This window comes from Rhipicephalus sanguineus, chromosome 4 (assembly GCF_013339695.2).
Source record: "Rhipicephalus sanguineus isolate Rsan-2018 chromosome 4, BIME_Rsan_1.4, whole genome shotgun sequence".
Classification (NCBI taxonomy): Eukaryota; Metazoa; Arthropoda; class Arachnida; order Ixodida; family Ixodidae; genus Rhipicephalus; species Rhipicephalus sanguineus.
Window position 1 is genome coordinate 62,921,774 of NC_051179.1, and position 19,594 is coordinate 62,941,367.

The following is a 19,594-nucleotide window of genomic DNA, read 5'->3' on the forward strand; positions in this document are numbered from 1 at the left end:
TTTAAAGAAAGTATCCGAAATATGAAATAAAACCACGTTCGCAGACCGTTAAAAATTAAGAATAAAGCAGAGAACGTATTTTAGCAGCAGGTTACAAATGACATATTACAATAAGCAGACGGGCGAAAAAGATGGCTGAAAGCTTGCACTAAGCCGCGCAAAGCTCGACACATAGCGAAACTGATCGGTCTCATGCATATTTATTGCTTTATCTAGGCATAACTTGGCAGTAGAGAGGTTCAACTTGGCTGTAGCGAGGCTTGAACTTGACTTGAACTTGACTGTAACGTTACTGAACTTTTGCTTTGGCTGTGGTGGGGATGAACTTCGCTATTAGGGCGCATGAGACCGATCAGCTTATGGCTAGGACCAGTCTTAGTCTTTCGAGTAGAAGAGCTGGACGGCATCAGGCGCCTTGCATCGTCGTTGGCGTACGCCTTCCATCGTTTCGGGGTCTTGAAGCCGCCGTTGTCTTTCCAGTTACCTGGTATTCTCTCGTTGTACGTACTTAGGGTCTTCGGCTCGCCGTCATCGATTCGCAGCAATTTGTTGGGCTAACTGTTGCCTTCTTCGTTTTTAGTGGACCACTGTTAAGTAGGGGAATTTACCCCATCTCTGTGGCACATACCCGTTTATGATGATGATAGCTTTTTGGTTCGACGGACAAGGAACGATTTTCAGAACACCTTCAATATTAAAGCTATGCAGAGGACTAGGCAATGCACGGGATTCAAACGGAGGACAGCAATGAGAGCATTTGTACTAACAATCAAATTATCATTCAAAGAACTTTTCTAACAATATAGCACGAAGAACAAACACACAGTACGTCAGAATATTCCCTGTTACGTAAATGCTTGTTCTATTGCATCTAACGTCGGCACCGATAGTGGGACGGTATTTAGAATCTCCTTTGCATATAAGGCGATCTCATAGTACTTACGTAAGTCAAGCTTACATCCACGAGGTCATTAAAATCGCTGATGTGTGAAAGCCGCGAGACGCAAAGCAGCCCCATTCTTGCATTCGTGAGACTTTGCAACGAAGCACCACGCAAGAAAACTTGGATTGCGACAGTATAGCGGCATCAGAATTTGTGCGAAAGACGCCACACGCATAGGAGTGCGCAGCAGAGTGCAGTGGCTATGAACAAGTGTCATGATATCAACATAACTATAGAGAAAGAAAATATCTAGGAAAAAAAGGTAGGCTGCGCGTAGACGTTCGCACGCTTGTTTGCGTCTAGATGGCTCGAGCGGCATCACGTGGCTCTGCTCCAGTAATAGGGACGCCTAAACCTCATCACCTGTGCTCGCTGGAGCGCTCTGGCGGAAATATACAAGAATGTCACTATCGTTAGTTTTATTCAGGTGGCTTAGTGGCAGCAATATCAGTTTGAGAACCAGAATTCCGGTCGACGTTTATTGTTTCGCACGGTGGTGCTTTTATGGCAGTATCTTGTAACTTAAGATACACGATACATTGCTGAATGTATCGGAAATACAGATACTCGTTTTGCGAGGCGTATCGCGATACAGATACAAGATACCCAAAGAGTATCTAAGATAGTATCTAAGATACATGTATCTTCGATACTGCCCAGCACTGGCGCTGGGGCAGTTGCTGGCTGTTTGGAGTGGCGGTCGGTGTGTGCGAGTTTTGTTTTTTTGAGAACTCTTCGCGCTTTGCATCCTCAATCTGCTAGGTTCTTCTGCGAACAGCGATGTGGCCTAACAAGCCGTGACCGTCTCACGAGGTTAAAATGCTTCCGCGGCGGCAAAAACCACTGTTTTGCCCCAGGCTGTCGGACAGGTTACGTCCACGTGAAGGGCAGCACGAAGCCGTCTTTGTTAGGCGTTCCGAAGGATACAGCCCTGAGGAAGCAATGAGGAAACCCTGGGAAAGGAATTTGTATCGAGCTGACAAAGCACTGGACGACACATCTGCCGTGTGTCAACTTCATTTTGAGCCGGAGTATGTGCTACGGTACTACGTACATAAATAATCGAAGGGAACGAAGTACGCACACCACGTGGGAAACCTTGCCTGCGAGAGGACGCTGTGCCTACAATCCTGCCTAACTTGTCGTCGTATTTGACAAAGAAGGCACCACGAGAAAGACCGACCCCAAAGAGAAAGCGATCGGGAAGCGTTCAAGGCGAGAAGAAGGTACGTTCTCGTACCATTGGTGATACTGTTCAAGCAACTGTGCCCAATATATGATGAATAAATGTTCATGTACTTGTGCCCAGTACCTGAGGAGAGTGGCTTCCTGTTTTTCTTATCTGTGGATTTTTACAGTGCTTGCATAGGAATATTCAGTGCAGAAACAGCCAAATTACAGAGCCAAGGTACTGGAAATCTGCAGAAAGAATGAGCAGCTCCAAGATTTTAAATGCTGTGGAATGTATAACATTAAGAGCTCGTGGTAAACTCCCGAGTGTGTGTCAAGGTCAGCATCGACAGTAACTTCACACGCTCGTAAAAGGCGTGAGTGACGAAAGTAGTGCCCAAGAAATGCAAGTAATGCAGTTTACAATTGATAGCCGCAAAACGCGTAACCTTTGAAAAGTTCGCCATCGCTGCTTATCACTCGTATGAGCAATTTATATGCATCTCAAATTTGCGCAGCATCCCTTTCATGCAGTTTAATCGCGCGTTCGCGCGAGTTACGGCGACTGAGTTTCAGAAAAGAATGTTTTCTGCAGCTTTACTCGCACGAGTACTGACGGTCTTCGGTGTGTTTCATTTAACATCAGATAAATAGCTAACAGCAGAGCTGCATACACCATGCTACAGTGTTCTAGATGGTTACCATGCCTTACGCGCGGAATGCAGGCCAACGCACCTAGCTCGCGCTAGTTTTCTTTCTTTATTTTTCATTGTCTCAGCGACATCAGCATCACCGTTTACACTGCCAAAATTCGCGTACATTTCCGTCCAGTGCATATGATAACAGCGCACAAAAAAGCATGACATCAGTTGCGCACAAACGCCTCCGTCAGGCAGTGCCCTACATTTAAGTTGCTGGTGGCGCCACCACACATGTGACATACCCGGCGTCAAGCAGGGGACCCCAGCAAGCCCACTACCCTCTTCTAGCTCACTTTAACGAGGCGAACGGAGGGGGAGACCAGTGTTACCAGACTTCTCTTGTGGCATGTACCAGCTGTTTCACCAGCTGCTGACGACGAGCTGCAGATGACCCCAGCTGCAGACTGGACACCCACTGCCGCTCTCTGGAGCAAGTGCAAAAATGTGGCCAAACAAGAGCCCGAATTGTCCTGTCGGAGAAAAGGTTCCCGTGTCCTCCAAGGAGGCGCGGGGGGGGGGGGGGGGGAGGTAGCGCCTACTCGCTAATCCGCGACGTCGCGGTCACGTGATCCACAATCCCCCGGTGTCCCCCGCGCATTTCTCGTGTGAATACCCCTTTAGGCCCTGCGGTGTGGAGAGAAAAAGGGAGAAAGGAAAGGCAGGATTGTGCGTTGAATAGGAAGAATAGTTCTTTGACGGGGTCGAGGTTATCTGTTTGGAAAATGTGTTGCTTCGTGAATGAGCAGTAACATTTCTGCAAAACTGCCAATTGCAGAAAGAAGAAGAATTGACGTTTCCAGTCGTCGTGTTGTTGCAAGGCGTCCGCAGCAGCATCAGCAGAGAAGGGTGATCCTTGGTGACCGCTTGGTTGTCGGCAAGCTATCCCGGCTCTACTGTGCGCGCGCACGCGACGTCGGAATGCTGGAAAACATCGCCAAAGCTGCGGGCTTCCTCTGCGGCAGCGTGGCTGGTCTCGCGATGTACCGCGAGAGGGCCAAGAAGCATGTGGTTCGCTCTTTCTGGACAACCGACTTCCAGCCCTCCTCTCAATGGGACTTCAACTGGGACAGGTAAGTCTGGGACAACGTGCCACTTCATGGTTATTACATAGTCCACCCCCGCTATTGGGTAGATACGTGTAACAAGGGGCGTTTTTATATGTATGTAATGTACCATGCGAAAGCGTCTATTCAGGGTAGGTAAATGTAGCATGTAGGTATACCGTGACTGACCAGAGGGCCTGACGGCACTCTTATTTGTAGCCTATCGCCGGCATCAGCCGCCAGGGGTACCAAGAAAATGAAACGTTCGCAGAACACATCGACGCGCTCAAGTGTCTCCCAATTCTGTGTACCTTTTCAACGAAGGTTTCCTGGGGGCGGTCATAATCCCCTCTGGGGTGTTGTGAATATGCGCGACGCTTCAACAAAAGGCACTACCGTGCGCGATTTTGCTGCTTCTACTCGCTAGGCTCAAGGATATCATAGTTGAAATTAAGAAGAAGAAATGGATATGGGCCGGCCACGTAGCACGTCGGCAGGATAACCGGTGGTCATTAAGGGTAACTGACTGGATTCCAAGAGATGGCAAACGCGTGAGGGGGAGACAAAAAATTAGGTGGGTAGATGAGATTAAGAAGTTTGCAGGTATAACGTGGCAGCAGAAAGCACAGGACCGAGTTGATTGGCGGAACATGGGAGAGGCCTTTGCCCTGCAGTGGGCGTAGACAGGCTGATGATGATGATGATGATGATGATGACTCGCTAGGCTGTTTGTTCTGTCGCATCTCGATGTATTCGGGTACAGCTTAAACTACTGAACAAAAATATGACAAAAAAACACGAAATCGTCGAAATTTCACTCGGAAGACGCGACTGTTGGCTGTATTTTTGGAGGATTGTGAACGCACGGCGGCTGCCCGCCAGCGCGCGCGTCGACGGCCGTGACGTCAAGCGTGCCGACGGTAGAAGCAGGGCGCGTACTTTCATTGCCAACAATGGCGTAGCCGGGGGTGTGGGGTTCAACAATCCTACCCCCTGAAAATTCTATATTTTGCATAAGACCTTTTCACATACACGGCCTGGCCGTGTCACAGGAGAGAAAAAACGCCGCCATGCTGGCGCAGTGACGTCACAGCCTAGGCAATGCATTTGTAGGGGGTCACGTCACGCCTATTTAACGCAGCCCAGAGAGGAATATGGCGGCGCCCGGGGAGCCGTCTGCGGAAAGGACGAACGCGAACATACATAAAGTGTAGTTGAACCACCCCCTCTTGAAAGAATTTCTGTCTACATCCCTGCTGTCCAGCTGCTACTCTTTCTCGATCCCTCCTTTATATCCCTTCCACGAAGTCGCTGTAGTAGTGATGCAGAACTATCGGTAAATTGACTATCGATAGTTTTTTCGAAACTATCGATAGTGTAAACAAACTATCGATAGTGCTACTATCGACGAACTACCGATAGTTCAATCGGTAGTACCATCGTTGATATTATTATAGCGATATTACTGCCACGCGTGTTTATTGCTTTGTTTTGACGTATTCTGGTTTCAGCCACAAAGACTGTTAGCAACGTTTGACGCAGACCGCGCCGTAATGTTTGAGAAGCTTCACAATTGTTTGAGATCATTCTGTTAAGATTACGCGCCGGAAGCGAATAGTCAAGTTTATTCGAGAGTTTACGCGAGCACCAGTGATAACGCTGGAAGGTTTGATGATTGATGTATAAAGGACGACGCGCGTTCTATCGATGATCAGATTACTCAACGGCTGACGACTGCTCCCGCCGCTGTCAGTGCGCAGCATGTATCGCTTGTATTTTGAGTTTTGATTTTCTGGGCACAAGTTTACCCAAATAAAGAGCTCCGTATTTCCCAGTTTTGCTGCAGCATTCTTCACCGCCACAACTACGTGACAATACTATCGATAGTGGTGTGAATAATGATGCGGTTGCTGGCCGGCCATATTGCCAAAATATTTGCGATAGCCTACTACCAGCTTCGCTTAATTTATGAGCAATTTTTGGCAGAGAAATAAATATTTCCGCAGTGAAATGGCGGAATATATCCAGCAGTAAAGTCGTATCGCAAAGCAACGAATTACACCTTACAATTATTTTTCTTGCTATTTTTTTATTTTGAAATCATAAAATCAATATCAATTTGAAGCCGCGCAGTCCCACCAGATGTAAAGGCTTCGTTTCCGCTACAGCTGAACAGTTTGACTTTATGATCACGTGTCAGCAAAGCACTCTGGTGAAGAACACAAGCATGTCAACTTTCTTGCCCTTCAGCCTGCTCCTCCGGCTCCACTATGTACCACGCGCGCGGGGAACTAAGTTTATTCTGCAGTGAGTCGGCGTTGTTGATTTTATACTATCGATAGTACCATCGAATTTTATACTATCGATAGCGCTATCGATAGTATTTTTCACCATCGATAGTTCGATAGTGACTCAGCTATCGATAGTACCATCGATAGTTCTGCATCACTACGCTGTAGGCACTGAGCCGTGTCCCCAACTGGGAGACAGAAATAAGTGCCTTATTCTTCCTCCAACAATCACTATATATATATATATATATAAGTCGCTGAGACGTGCTCCCACTCGGGAGCATTGTTCGCTGCTGATCCCCTTCGTAGGGTTCTAGGGACCGTAGTGGTAGCAGAACGGGTTGAGAGACGCGGACCATGGCTGACATGGTCGGCACGCTCTTCTGATGCACGGTGCGGCCGCTGGACGATGCAGTTTGTGAAAACGCCTCGTCGAAAGAATACCAAACGAAAACTTGTTCGCAGCTGTTCTACTACTCGGGAGCATTCTCCCACTCTAAGCACATCCACTCCAGATTCCAGCGATTGTGGGCGAGCGCCATAACGGCTTTTCAACAAGTGCGGGAATTTCATACCTAATATAGTAAGCACTATAGTGTGTAGAGAGAAAGAGAAGAAGGAAAGGAAGGGGTGAGTGTCAAATAAAAGAAAAAAAAGTTATTCTGCTAGTCTGTGGTCGAATCTGTTCGCTTGGAAAATATACTTGCAACTGCGTGCGCAGGTCTGCTTTACTGCTTTACGAGAAGTGGAGTTTTGTGTAGGGGCCTCCAAGCGATGGGGGGGGGGGGGGGGTGCCTAACCTTTCGCTACCGTTTGTACTCTTTGTGTTCTTCTATTCGCCAGCCGGTTTTATAATTGAGGGGAGGGAGGGTAACACTTGGGGCCTCTCTACAAATATTTTGCGAACGACAAGTGCTGTCCATGACGCGCCAGTGACCTTTCGTTGGTGCGCAAAGTACCAGTAGCAATACAAATGAACAATAACTCGGCCAGTTTCGTCCCATCGTGGCGCGCGCGCTGTAGCAAATATTTTAAGCGCTGAAACGAGACAAGATCGCCGAAAAACACAGCCAACGCAGCACGTGCGCTTTTGTCCCAGCGCAGCCGGCATCTGCCGCCATGTCCTCCCTAACCTATAAGATTTACAAAGCCACGCATTTTGAAGTACATTAGCCACGCATCTTTTAACGGACAGGATACGAACGCGACACGTCTCTCCCCTCAATAGAGAGGTTTAGCAAGTTAGGGAAATACGGTGCCCAACATACATAAAGTGTAGTTGACCCCCCCCCCCCCCCCTTGAAAGCATTTGTCTACGTGCCTGCTGTCCAGCTGCTACTCTTTCTGAACCCCTCCTTTATGTCCCTTCCACGAAATCGCTGAGACGTGTCCCTCGCTCGGGAGCACTGTTCGCTGCTGATGCCCTAAGGTTCCTCGCGGACAACTTTTCTTGGCAATGAAGGGAAGGCTAGAGAGCCGAACTACACGTGTGCTACCGTTGAAGAATATAGTCCCACAATTTCGTCCGTGTTTTCTGCGTGAGAATAAAAACAACAGCATTGCTTTATTTTCTACGGGGCGCTGTTTGAAGAGAGGGTCAGCGCGCACCAAGGAGATATTTATATTTGTTTTGATTTATGCAGTGTCATTTCGCGTTTTTGCACCTGTGAAAACGTCGCACCTTTTACGTGCACCTCACAGTCAAAATGGCGTCTTCGTCTTCGAGTGAGCGCTTGTCACCCTCCAGCTTTCCCGACGACTCGCCGAGGGAGCTTGTGACGAATTTCACTAACAAATTGCTGTGTAAGCTTGTGATGTCCGCTCGAATAATGAAATGGCCGTCACAGGAGGTACGGAAGGTTCACAAACCAAAACTAAATTCGAAACGCGCGCCGAACCAGGCTACTTCGCGGAGCGGTGCATGTGCAGTAACTCCGCCCCCGTAGTCTTCCCTTCATTGCCAAGAAAAGTTGTCCGCGCATGGCTGACATGGTCGGCGCTCTCCAGCGGCTTCTAGTTGGTCGTCCTCTTCGGCACGTTCCTGAGAGAACGCCGCTCGCGCCCAGAGTTCGTGCTTTTGCCTTCACTGTCGCCACTGCGTATTGCCGCTGAGTGCCGTGAAATAAACACCTTAACAAGATAGATAGATAGATAGATAGATAGATAGATAGATAGATAGATAGATAGATAGATAGATAGATAGATAGATAGATAGATAGATAGATAGATAGATAGATAGATAGAAATGCTCGAAGTGCCTTGGGTTCGCTAAGAAATTCTTCGCATTTAATAAATGTTTAATTGACTTGTAAAATTTGGCCGGCTCTGCAATGCTTCACAGTATACGAGGACATTCTGCTTGTCATTTCAGGTGCATGTTTAGCGCACCTGAAAAGTTCCGTCCAGCGATTCGACGGTGCGTTAAATACTAAATAAATACAGATTATTCACTCGCAATCCTCGCAAATTTACGTTCTAGTATTTTTTACCGTCCTACAGAGCTTGAACTACTTCTACGAAGATACGTTTCGCGTTCTTGATTTGGCCAATTCCCATGAAAGTGGGATGAACAGTCGTTTTGAAAGACGAAAGCCTTAAGTGGCCGTGTTGGCACTCCCGTCTGCGAGACTTTGCGGGACCGTAAGGGCTCCTAATGTCTCGCATGGCTACGTCCCAAAACTCACGCGATATTCGCCGAGCCAACAGTAACGCCCCTATAGATACATAACGTCACTTGAGGACGTCATCAATCCGCCTTTTTCACAATGCCACGGCGCGTGCGTTCTTCCCCCTCGCGAAGTGCCTCTTCATCTTCGGATTAATGACAATCAAGTCAAGGAAAGAATAGGGGACGTTATTTTTAGTAATTATGATAAAAATGTGATGAAATCAGAGTGGACGAAAAGACAACTTGCCGCCGTTAGGGACCGAACCTGCAACCTTCGAATAATGCGTCCGATACTCTAACATTTGAGGTACGGCGGCGGTCGTCCTCCCGTACACTTCATCGGGCATATATGCGCATTTAACTCTTTCCCTCCCGTTGACGAGTATAGTCGTCATGAGATTTTGTACCGAAATGACTGATGACGACTATACTAGTCAGCGACAAAAATTTGCCATACATGGAACCAATCACGACTGTACTCATAATAGTTGTTTTTCTTGACGCTAGGTGGCCGCAATTGTTCATGGTGTGCCTTTTGTGCCTCGACTTTGATTGCGTTGACATTCTTCATTGTATCGCCATGCGGTGAAGCCTCCTTCGAGCTATATTTTTTACGCAATTAGTCAAACAAAAGAAACCCACTGAATTTATATGATGGTGCCGTGTTATTTAGAAAGAAAGCTATACAAATCGAGCGAAAAAAATTCTGGTAAATTTGGTATCATTTTCTTCTTTTCTCACGGTAGGGAAAGGGTTAAACCTGGGAGTGTTAGTCAGCGCCGCTCGTAGCCATGACTGCGAGTGTAGAACACTGTTATTTTGCCTGCCGGCGTCACGTAGCACGTGATCTTGTTACGAGCTGGCAGCTGACCAATAATACCTCGCATACTACCTGAAGGCATGAAATCTGATTATTTAATATTTCAAGTAAACGTGCGCACCCAGCTCGGAGTGCCCTCACAATTAACGATGCCAAACGCGGTAGCGCTACAAGCCACGGGTGCGCCATAAATTTCAGTGAACAAGCCCTCCTCCTTTCCGGGTCTTTCGGTAAACCCTAGCGTTGGCCGTGACGTCAACATTCTCGTCTGGTCATGTCATCCACAAAAAGAACCTGTTTGTCTGCTCGCAGGTGCGCGCGCTCACCGCTCTTCCTCCTCGCACGGTGAGGAGGAGCACTCGGTCAGGAGGAGAGACGAGCCAATGAACGGAGCTTAGCGAAGGAAAGAGCGAAACGAGCGAGGACCGCTTTTGGATAATCAAACGCGTGTAATTCGGCGCCGTTTCGAAAAATTCTCGCGGCTGCGAGTTTGTTGAAGACTCGTGCAGAACTGCAATACCACAAATAAATTTCGACCTCTGGGTGGTTTAGGGAGTGCGCAGCACGTTTTCTCCCTTCAAGTGTTACAGAAAGTGTTACATGCTGCCGTTTTTTTCTACAATTTTTTTCCCCCAGGCTGGAGCCTGAGTACTGCGTAAGGCCTCCGCTGGACTCATCGGAAGGAGAGAGGCGTCGTTTTGAGGAAGACGTAGAGAAAGCGAAGTCGACCGCAACGCGCTATCTCTACCTCATTCGCCATGGAGATTTCAACTTGTACGAGCCCAACGACAGCGCACGCACGCTCACAGCGCTTGGTAAGTTGTCATTACGGCAGCTCTCCTGTAGACCGTGGTTCTTACCGCCGTGAAAAAAGAGTGACAAATATGCGAGGTAACAGGTATTGTCGAACGGAATCGATAAATCAATCAGTCAATCAATCTCTCAATTAAGACATACGTCGCATAACCCTCAGCCAACTAACGACGGCTTAAGGAAAAACTTAGAAAAAAAGATCACGTGCTACGTGACGTCAACAGGCAGAAAAAGAGTGTTCCACACTCGCCGCCATGGCTGCGATCGGCACTGACTAACACTTCTAGGTTTTAATGTACATATATACCCCATAAAGTGGACGAGAGGACGACCACCGCCGTAGCTCAGTGGTATAGCATCGGACGCGTTATTCGAAGGTCGCAGGTTCGGTTCCTGCCGGCGGCAAGTCATCTTTTCGTCCACTTTACTTTCTTCACATTATATATCCCAATTATTACAAGTAACATCTCCTATACTTTCCGTGGCATTATTGTCTGTTAGTTCTCATTAATATTGTGTCTAACAACGAAAAACGAGCCCTTAAAGGTTACCTTCTTTCCTTCATGTCGTATTACAATTATTCAAGGAATCGATCGATCAATCAATCAATGTAGAACTAATGTTATAGTTAAAAAATTGTCCTATAGAATTTCCGCTACATTTGTCGCCACTAACGATGGGACATATCCGTGGTTCCAAACTACATTAAATCTGGCATCGTTTTTTGACAGAATCGACACCGACTACGTCTCCTTTTCTTTTTTGCACGATAAGTATCACAGTAGAAATTTTTTATTGAATTTTCCCGTTGTTCTTTAAAGGGACACTAAAGAGAAACAATGAATTGGTTTAGATTGATAAAGTGTGCTCGGAGAACTCTTGTGTAGTTTATTTCACCGCCATTGGTTTATTATTAGAGCAGAAAACCAAGTTCAAAGCTTCATTTTTAAATTTCGCGCCGAACTTTGTAATTCGTGACGTAAAACATTTCAAAGAGCATTTAACGTATTTTGGCGCCACTGGCCCGACGAAATTTCCACAAACTCGTTATGTCAAGTCTCTGGCCCCCTCAGAGGACAATGAACTTCGATTTAACCGGTTAGGAACTACGTAGGCCCAAGCACGCGCCGTCAAAAATATGTGACGTCAAGGCAAATGGTGCGGGAATTCCAAGGTGGCGTCGCCACCTGTATTTTCTTTTTGCGCGTTTTCTCGCTTATTAAGCGTCTTCTCGCAGCAAGCGTGGTGTTTTTGGTATCGTGGAAGACTACTTTACTAATGCGAGAAAAATCGTTTTGCTCTTTAGTGTCCCTTTAAGCGGAGAATTCGTCATCGTCTTTGCTAGGCTCACGTGGAGGTATATTCTTTTGTTCAAGTACGCAAACAAGGTCGAATTGGACAGCATGGCGAAAATGATAGTGTTCATAGTGTTCTCGGGGAAATTACATACATGTAGGCAAATAATATGAACTAAGAACTTCGTCTCGTGTGTTAGTTCATCTTATTTGCTTAGAATTACAGATCTCTGAGCTAGTTGAAAGTATTCATTCTAAAAGACTGGGCGTGCAAACACGGACACAAGAAAGAAATCAAGACACCACAAACGGCCACTAACAACTGCAGAGGCGCGAAATTCGATGAATGCGCAGTTTTGTACAGGCCCTCGAGTACTTTCAGCTTCGCAGCGCGTCTGTACCACAACTAAGGCTCCGTGTTTTTGGAGTTTATTTTTCTGGAAAATTCGGAGGGTGTTTCTCTGAGTGTGTTTTTTGGCGGAAATCCGGCGTTTATCGCAGCTTATTTTTCGTAAATCGCCAATTCTACGAAATTCGGAGTTTTAATTTTTGCATGATTCTCAATACTCCAATATCTTAGATGAAATGAAATCTGAACACGAAAACATTAGAAGACACGAAACGTATTTTAGTTGTCTGGAAAGTTTGAACGCACAAATACATACATACATACACACGAGCACAAATACTTAGATACAAAGCACCTACGTTTGTGCGTATTACAACCTTAAAGCTTGTTGTAATAGACGCAACTTTACGAGGTCCGCATATTCGATGTCGTCTGGAGCGCCCCAGTGTCGCCAGGGGACCCTATACCAAGATGTCGCCTCGCCCTCCAGGTGGCCCTATGTACGCTGACGTCTCTCGCTCCGTGTGCGAAAAGCTACGTGTTAATTGCGCCAGGGGTGCAATCTACGAGGTAATGTTGAAGTGAGGTAAAGTTTATATCGACCAAAAAGGCCGATGTACCAATGACCGCTTACAACATGCCCTTTCGATAAAGAACGGAACAGGGTAATATTGACTGTTAAAATCGGAGTTTTATTCTATAAAGCGGAATAGTCAAAAATTTTACCAGCGAGTGTACATCGGATTTTTTCAGATTTATCCGAAAACACTTAACTATAATTTATCCTAACTAAAACACCTAACTAAAATTTATTGTAACTATAAGCCTGTCGAATAACGTGGCTTCGGACGGGTCGAACGGGGCTGTTGTATAGCTGTCTTGTAAACGAATGCGCGCAGGACGCAGGCAGGCCAACCTGACCGGCCTGCGGCTCCAGCAGCTGGGCATCCCTTTCTGCCAGCTCACCCACTCGACCATGACGCGGGCAGTCGAAACAGCCGACATCATTCACCAGTACATGCCACATGTACCGGTGTTCCAGTGCGAACTGATCCGGGAAGGTGAACCTACCCCTCCTGAGCCACCATATGGAATTTGGAAGCCGCAGTCCAAGGTATATATGTATACCTGTATATACACACATATCGCACAACGAGCAACAATCCGCGGGTGTGCAAGGATATGTAAACGTTTTGATCCGCATTAATCCAAAATTCTTATTTGTCACTATTTAGCTGTACCGATTGCACTTTGAGGAGGTCTTCGTGTCCTGCTTACGAACGTTGGTTGGAACTGATAAGTAAGGGAAAAAAAAAGAGAATGAAGTTTGTACGGTTTTCGAACAAAGAACCTCTACGAAATTTCTGGCGTCATCACATGACGTCACATGATGATATCATCAATGTAATCGGCTGAATATGACAAGGAAATTTAATGCGTGCCTCGCACAATGCGAATCGTTATAAGAAGTTTGTTCCCCGATTGTACTGCTTGATGCATAATCAAGTCTGAAGCAAGCTTTCGCCTGCAGGTGTTACAGAAAGACTTTTTTTTTTGTAGATCCAGTTGGCTTAGTGCATAAAGTCGAGAGCATAGGTGACCCTAGAACTCAAAGGTACGCGTCGGCTTTCGTTGCAGTTCCTGACCGATGGCTCCCGCATAGAGGCTAGCTTCCGCAAGTACTTCCACCGCGCTTTGCCTCACCAGAAGCAGGACTCCCACGAGATCATCGTCTGCCACGCCAACGTCATCAGATACTGCATTTGCAGGTACGTGCGCCACGCCGGCAACCTTTTGCATGCACGCCTAATTTATAGGCCGCGGAGTTGCGCTGCTTGCTGGAAAAACTTGCGAGCTCGCGTGTACCATCCGCGGCCACGTCGTCCACATCCCGGTGGGCGTTGTCCGATGCAAGCTGATGCTTTCTCTGCACGCTAAGGAAACAAAATGGCGACTTTTAACAGCGAAGCTGTTAAAGATGGCAGTAAGACGTCCGTTAACAAAACACCCCTGCTGTGCCGTTGCTAAAAATAGCCAAGCCGCCGCCGCGTCGAGCAGCAGCCGCCGCCGAGCCATCGCCATAGCAATCGCCACAGTTCCTTACGCTGTGGCTCAGGGACAACGATTTCACCACATTCGGAGTGGTGAGCTTTGCGCGTGTGCTGAATCTGCCCGTCGCCGTCTCTTGGTTGCCGCTTCTTCGGCCAAGCACGCTGGATCCAATCGCCACCGGCGCTGTCTCTTGTGATTCCCGTGCTGCAGCACGACGAGCTGAGGGTCAACCAGGTTCGCTGCGCCAAGTTTCGCGCAACTTAGAGTGAACTTCCCGCATTTTTTTTGTACTTTCACGAACCTTCCTCTACCTTGACGGTTTGCGCAGAATCGATTTGCCGAAATTGTGAAAATTGACCGTCCGGCCACAATCAGTACGTTGGTAAATCGATACATCAGTGAGCCAGGCGAGTGAGTCGATCAATGAAATAACCCTTTTGCAGACATTTTCTTTTCATTCAGTTGAGCGACGCGAAAAGCTGTTGTCCGTAGCTTGCACGAAGAGATTAACAAGGAGCTTCAATTGTTATGTTTAATAATATTAGAATGGATTTTTACGCGCCATAACCACTATTCAGTTGTGAGGCACGCCGTAGTGGAGGGCTCCAGAAATTTTGACTACCTGGGTTTGTTTAAAGTGCTCCTAAATCTAAGCACACGGACCTCTAGCATTTCGCATCCATCAAAATGTGACCGCCGCGGCCGGGATCCAACCCGTAACATACAGGTCAGCAGACGAGCACCTTAACCACTGTACCATCACGGGGGTAAATTTTAGGTTTTGTTACATCGTCTCAAATACATCACAACTTTAAGCAAGACAAAGTACATTCCACCATGCAGCTGCACGTCGTTTCTGCGCTTGGAATCATTGCCGAGGGAAAAAAAAATGTCGCATGAGTGGCCTCAGGCAATCACACTATCGTATCAGCCTGTCGGACCATCGGTGGCGTTTTCGAACGGAATGCGATGCTCTGGAACTTTTCGAGTGATTGTAATCGTGCTTTCCACTCCTTAAAAAGAAAATAGAGATCCTGGGACCACTTAGGCTCAGTGGATAAGCCAGATTATAACTTATCATTATCTTTATCGTAAATGGTTCAAAATATCGATATTCCTGGACTTTTGGAGCAGAGTTTTGTAGGTTGTTAACCCCTACAGCTAAAATAACAGACGCCGGCCCTGTAAAATTTGGGCACTACGTGCTGAACAAAGATTTGCAGGCAGAACTCTTGCCCAACGGCTATCGGTGTCATGCGATAGCATATGTTTTGTTAATATAATTATATACTGTCTAAGAGATTGGCTTACTTTTGCTATGGCGCCGCAAGGCTACAAGATCGACCCGCCGGCTTCAGTGGGCTGATACTGATGATTGTGCAATACTGAACTGAACTTTACTGGTGAGAGTCCCTTAGAACGACCAAGCAGATGTTCTCTACTAGAAACCACGTGAAATGAGGAATTAATGTGGAGGTTTTCTTTATTAAAGGAATCGTGCTTTTTATTAGGTGTATTTTGTGGAACTGAAGATATCCGTGTACCGTTTGTCTTCTTACCTTCTTACCTCCTATAATTTCGTAGTCGAGAACAAGGTCTTCAACGAGCACACATGCAGTGTTAGTTCAGTTGAGGATGCTTGCATGGAAACCACGACCATACGCCTTTAAGTGAACGTGGTGTCTTGCGCACTGTGGGGTTTTCGGGTAGCAGGCAAAGTTAAATAGTGAAATGTGCACAATGGGCAATTAATTAGCGAGAGTCTGCCAGTTAACGTTGGACGTCGATGGTAAACTGCGCGGCGGAAAAGCCTTACCGGATGGTTTTCGCCTTCGAGGGGTGTTCAGCGAATGCATTGGGGATCCTATTCTATTCGCTTTATTTGGTTCAAACCCCAGCCCCGAAAAGAATTTTTTTTTAACTTAGTAGAAGAGTCCAAGTATCCATGTAACCGGGACGGCATCTGCCCTCACATAGCGGAGTGCATACGTTACTGTGAATCCTTCACTTTTTGCTCTAAACACAAACATTTCGTTGCAGGGCTCTGCAGATTCACCCTGAAGCCTGGTCCCGCATGAGTCTGGCCAACTGCAGCATCTCGGTGGTGAAGATCGCGCCCACTGGACGGGTCACCCTGCGCGCCCTGGGCGACCAAGGTCACCTGCCAGTGGGGCTCATCACGACAAGCTAGAGCCGTCCACGTCCCTCGCGTGCATCGCCTCACCACCGGGCAGCCATCTTCATTTATTATTATTATATTGCTTTCTAAGATCGTGTTAACATACAAATATTTAGAACGCAATGTCATTTTCACGAATGTCCGCTCTTTCGCCCTCCGCTGACCGTATCGTGCATGATACCTTAATAAACTATTTAGTGATGCTCTAGTCTTGCAGAGAGAGGGACGGTTAAGCAGTAATACTAATGGTGACGACAAGGGCCGTTCAGTGATGCGCAAGATAACTCCGGAACTTCCCGTTGAATGTATTTAATGAATTAGTAACGTGCAGCGCAGAGTACAAAGGAAGGAAAGAGAGGCGAGACAGAGCGCTGAGGCAGGACACATACTGTCTGTCCTTCTGTAGTTTGCGCTGCAGGTTACTACAGTACAGGGTGAACCAGCTAGTCCACAAGAAAACTTTACTGCATATATACTAGTTATCATCGTACGCGGCGTACCGCGGCGTAACGTCATTGTTACCTTTCATTTATTCATTTATTTATTGATCAAGTAAACAAACCAACATGTAATTGACTCGGTGCTGATTTTGAGAGGCACGCATGTACGAGGCTTGACCACGAGTTCCAGGAAGTGATTTAGTTGTAGACAGAACAGCATCGTTGAACAACGCTGTTGCGTCACCGTGAGCGTCACCTTCAGCGAAAAAAAAAAAATTAAACGCACCAAGGTAGAGGAACTCTTGACAGACAGGAATGCTACAGACATGATGCAACTCACTGCGAGAATACAGATGCCGAGGAAGCATAACAGCCTAAAGCTTCGTACGAGTGTTTAGGAACTGAAGTGATAATGGTCATGTAGCAGTTTTTGTACGCGATAACCACACCTTGGTGAATAAAAAAAAACGGAAAATGAAGAGTGGTTCTGAGCGTTCAGCCTTTCTCCTTTTTTTTTCAGTTTGTGGCAAAACACTTGCCAACGATGAATAATCATGAAATGCAGCATTTTTTTTTGTTGACGATATCCTCAGATGAACGAAAGCCGGTTATAAGTTTCTTTCAGAATATGTTGAGTACCTGCGTACTGCTGCTGTGTGCATTTAAATGTGTTTCTTCCGGAACTTTTGCAGCTAGGCAGCCCTTCTTACATTTACGCGTTGCCGAAAATGAAAACGCGTTGAGTTGTCGGGCTGTACCACCCCAAGCCGCCCAAAGCCCTCTACGTCATCCATACATGCCTGCAGACAAACAAACTAGCCTGTCTCAGCATATTGCAGACATACAGATGAGGCACTCATGCACTGTCCTTGTCCCTTGCTCTCCTCGACGCCATCTGTGGCGTAAATGTGCCCGCGCTTTCACCGGTGGAGCCGTTTACACAGAGGTAATCTCTAACGCGCAGATGCGCCAATGTCTCCGAACTCGCCTCGTTTAGACGAAGCGAATCGTCATCGTCATCACACATATGCACACGTGAAACCTCCCACACCTTCCATCGCTGCGCCAATTGCTGTGTCGTTTGAACTTGTTTTGAACTTCGTTCTGCCACCATTGGTCACGGTTCTGGTGCGTGTCACAACCTGAAATAAGGTATTTATATCACGTCGCTCTTCCTACACCAGCAGATGTATATGCTTAAAGAAGCTGGAGGAAAAAAATGTGGAAGCTTCGCACTAGTGGTGCCAAGCCTGAAGGAAGAGCAGAGCTGGCTGGCCTTCTTTGTTTCTCTTTATTTTAACAGCGAAGCTTTTCAGCAAACCGTTCCTTGTCCGGCGAACCAAAACGCTATCACCATCATAAATGTTTATGCGCCACATAGATTGGGTAAATCCCATTACTCACCACTACATCATCATAAACGGGTATGTGCCACAGAAACCGCACTACTCGCCACTGGTCCACTAAACATGAAGGCAACAGTTATCCCAACAAATGCCTGCCAAGCGACGGCGGCTAGCCGAAGACCCAGAGAAAGTTCTACGAGAGAATATTACGGAACGGGAAAGGCAACGCCGGCTGAGAGAGGACCCCGAAGCGATGGAAGGCATACGTCTACGACGACGAGCCCGTATATCTGTGAGAGGTGCGAACGCTTGGTTTCAAATGTTCTGTCTCTGCAGTTTGGACATACGTGTCGTGTCTGTGACTGTCTGCGGTTTAACTCTAAGCTTTCTGCGCTGACAATCAACGTAGAAACAACCTAGCATCACTTAGCTAAAGCTTAGCAACGACTTAGAAGCAACCTAGAAACAACCTGCATATGCTAGCTAAGGCCTAGAAACAACCATAATTAGTTTTCAGAATCGTCCAGTTCTGCTGTTTCAAGCCTTGCGCGGCTGAGTGCTAGCTTCGCCATTTTTTTCTTTCTTTATTCTCTTTCTCTATCTCTTTCTAACTGTGTTTTTTGTACCTGCTGCTTTCTAATTATTTTCCAATATTTCTTTATTTCTCTCTTTCTTTCTCTTTCTGTCTTGCTCTCTGTTTATTTCTGTCTTTTCCTTGTCTGTTTCTTTGTCTCTCTTTCTATCTTTCTTTCTATCTCTTTCTCTCGCTCTCAGTTTTTTCTATCTCTTTTTCGTGTCTGTTTATTTCTTTCTCCCACTATATATGTCTTTCTATCCTTTTATGTCTTTATTCCGTTTATTTATCTCCATTTATCTCTTTCTTTCTATCGCGTTCTTTCTCTCCCTCTATTTTCTATTTCTTTCTATCTCTTTCTTTCACGTGGTTCACGGGCTCCACTTCGCCGAGAAGAGTTTTCGTTTAAAGCTCGCACGTGCTGTACTCGGTAGTGGGGCTTGCCCAATTCATGTGGCGCATACCCACCTGCTGTTTTCTGCGGACACCAAAGTTTTTACGGCCTGCGTAAACAGCTCCGCTCTTAATAATAATAAAAATTGAGAAGCCGTTGCACTCTGGGAAACGACACAGAGGGGACACAGAATGTCGAACCTTACCCGACCACACACCCTGCAACTAAATCCAAAATGTCTGTCCATGCGTCTTTTTGTCGCTATGCATCGTCTTTTCTGGCTCGCCGCATGCGCTTGGCGTTTCTGGCACTTCTATTGGTGTTTACCGACCGTGTGTTTTCTTCTTCATTTTTTTTTGTGGACCAGGGGCGGGCAGCGGGTTTGCCCAATTTCTGTGGTATGCACCTACGCTTTCGGTTTTTTCACACACACGGACACATCCTATAGCCATTCACAGTTTCAAAGCCACGATACGATTACGAGGCTGTCCGTAGTGGAGGGCTCCCGAAATTTCG

General features: G+C 46.7%; 2 protein-coding genes across 2 annotated transcripts in view; both read left to right on the forward strand.

The window, feature by feature from the left end:
• The window catches only part of LOC119390101 (ADP-ribosylation factor-like protein 6-interacting protein 1), a 351,524-nt gene that overhangs the window by 86,615 nt on the left and 245,315 nt on the right, over positions 1–19,594 (forward strand). The window lies entirely within an intron of this gene.
• LOC119391246 (serine/threonine-protein phosphatase PGAM5, mitochondrial) lies at positions 3,733–16,815 on the forward strand. The gene is made up of 5 exons (XM_037658922.2): positions 3,733–3,884; positions 10,273–10,451; positions 12,993–13,207; positions 13,732–13,862; positions 16,186–16,815. The coding sequence occupies exons 1-5, from the start codon at positions 3,733–3,735 to the stop codon at positions 16,334–16,336; spliced, it is 828 nt and encodes a 275-aa protein (XP_037514850.1). The 3' UTR covers positions 16,337–16,815.

What these genes read in the sequence shown, in the direction of transcription:
- LOC119391246 (XM_037658922.2), top strand. Translation starts at nt 3,733, where the DNA reads ATGCTGGAAAACATCGCCAAAGCTGCGGGCTTCCTCTGCGGCAGCGTG. An exon ending in ACGCACGCTCACAGCGCTTG is followed by an intron (nt 10,452 to 12,992) that starts GTAAGTTGTCAT and finishes GAATGCGCGCAG; the next exon opens with GACGCAGGCAGGCCAACCTG. An exon ending in ATCAGATACTGCATTTGCAG is followed by an intron (nt 13,863 to 16,185) that starts GTACGTGCGCCA and finishes ATTTCGTTGCAG; the next exon opens with GGCTCTGCAGATTCACCCTG.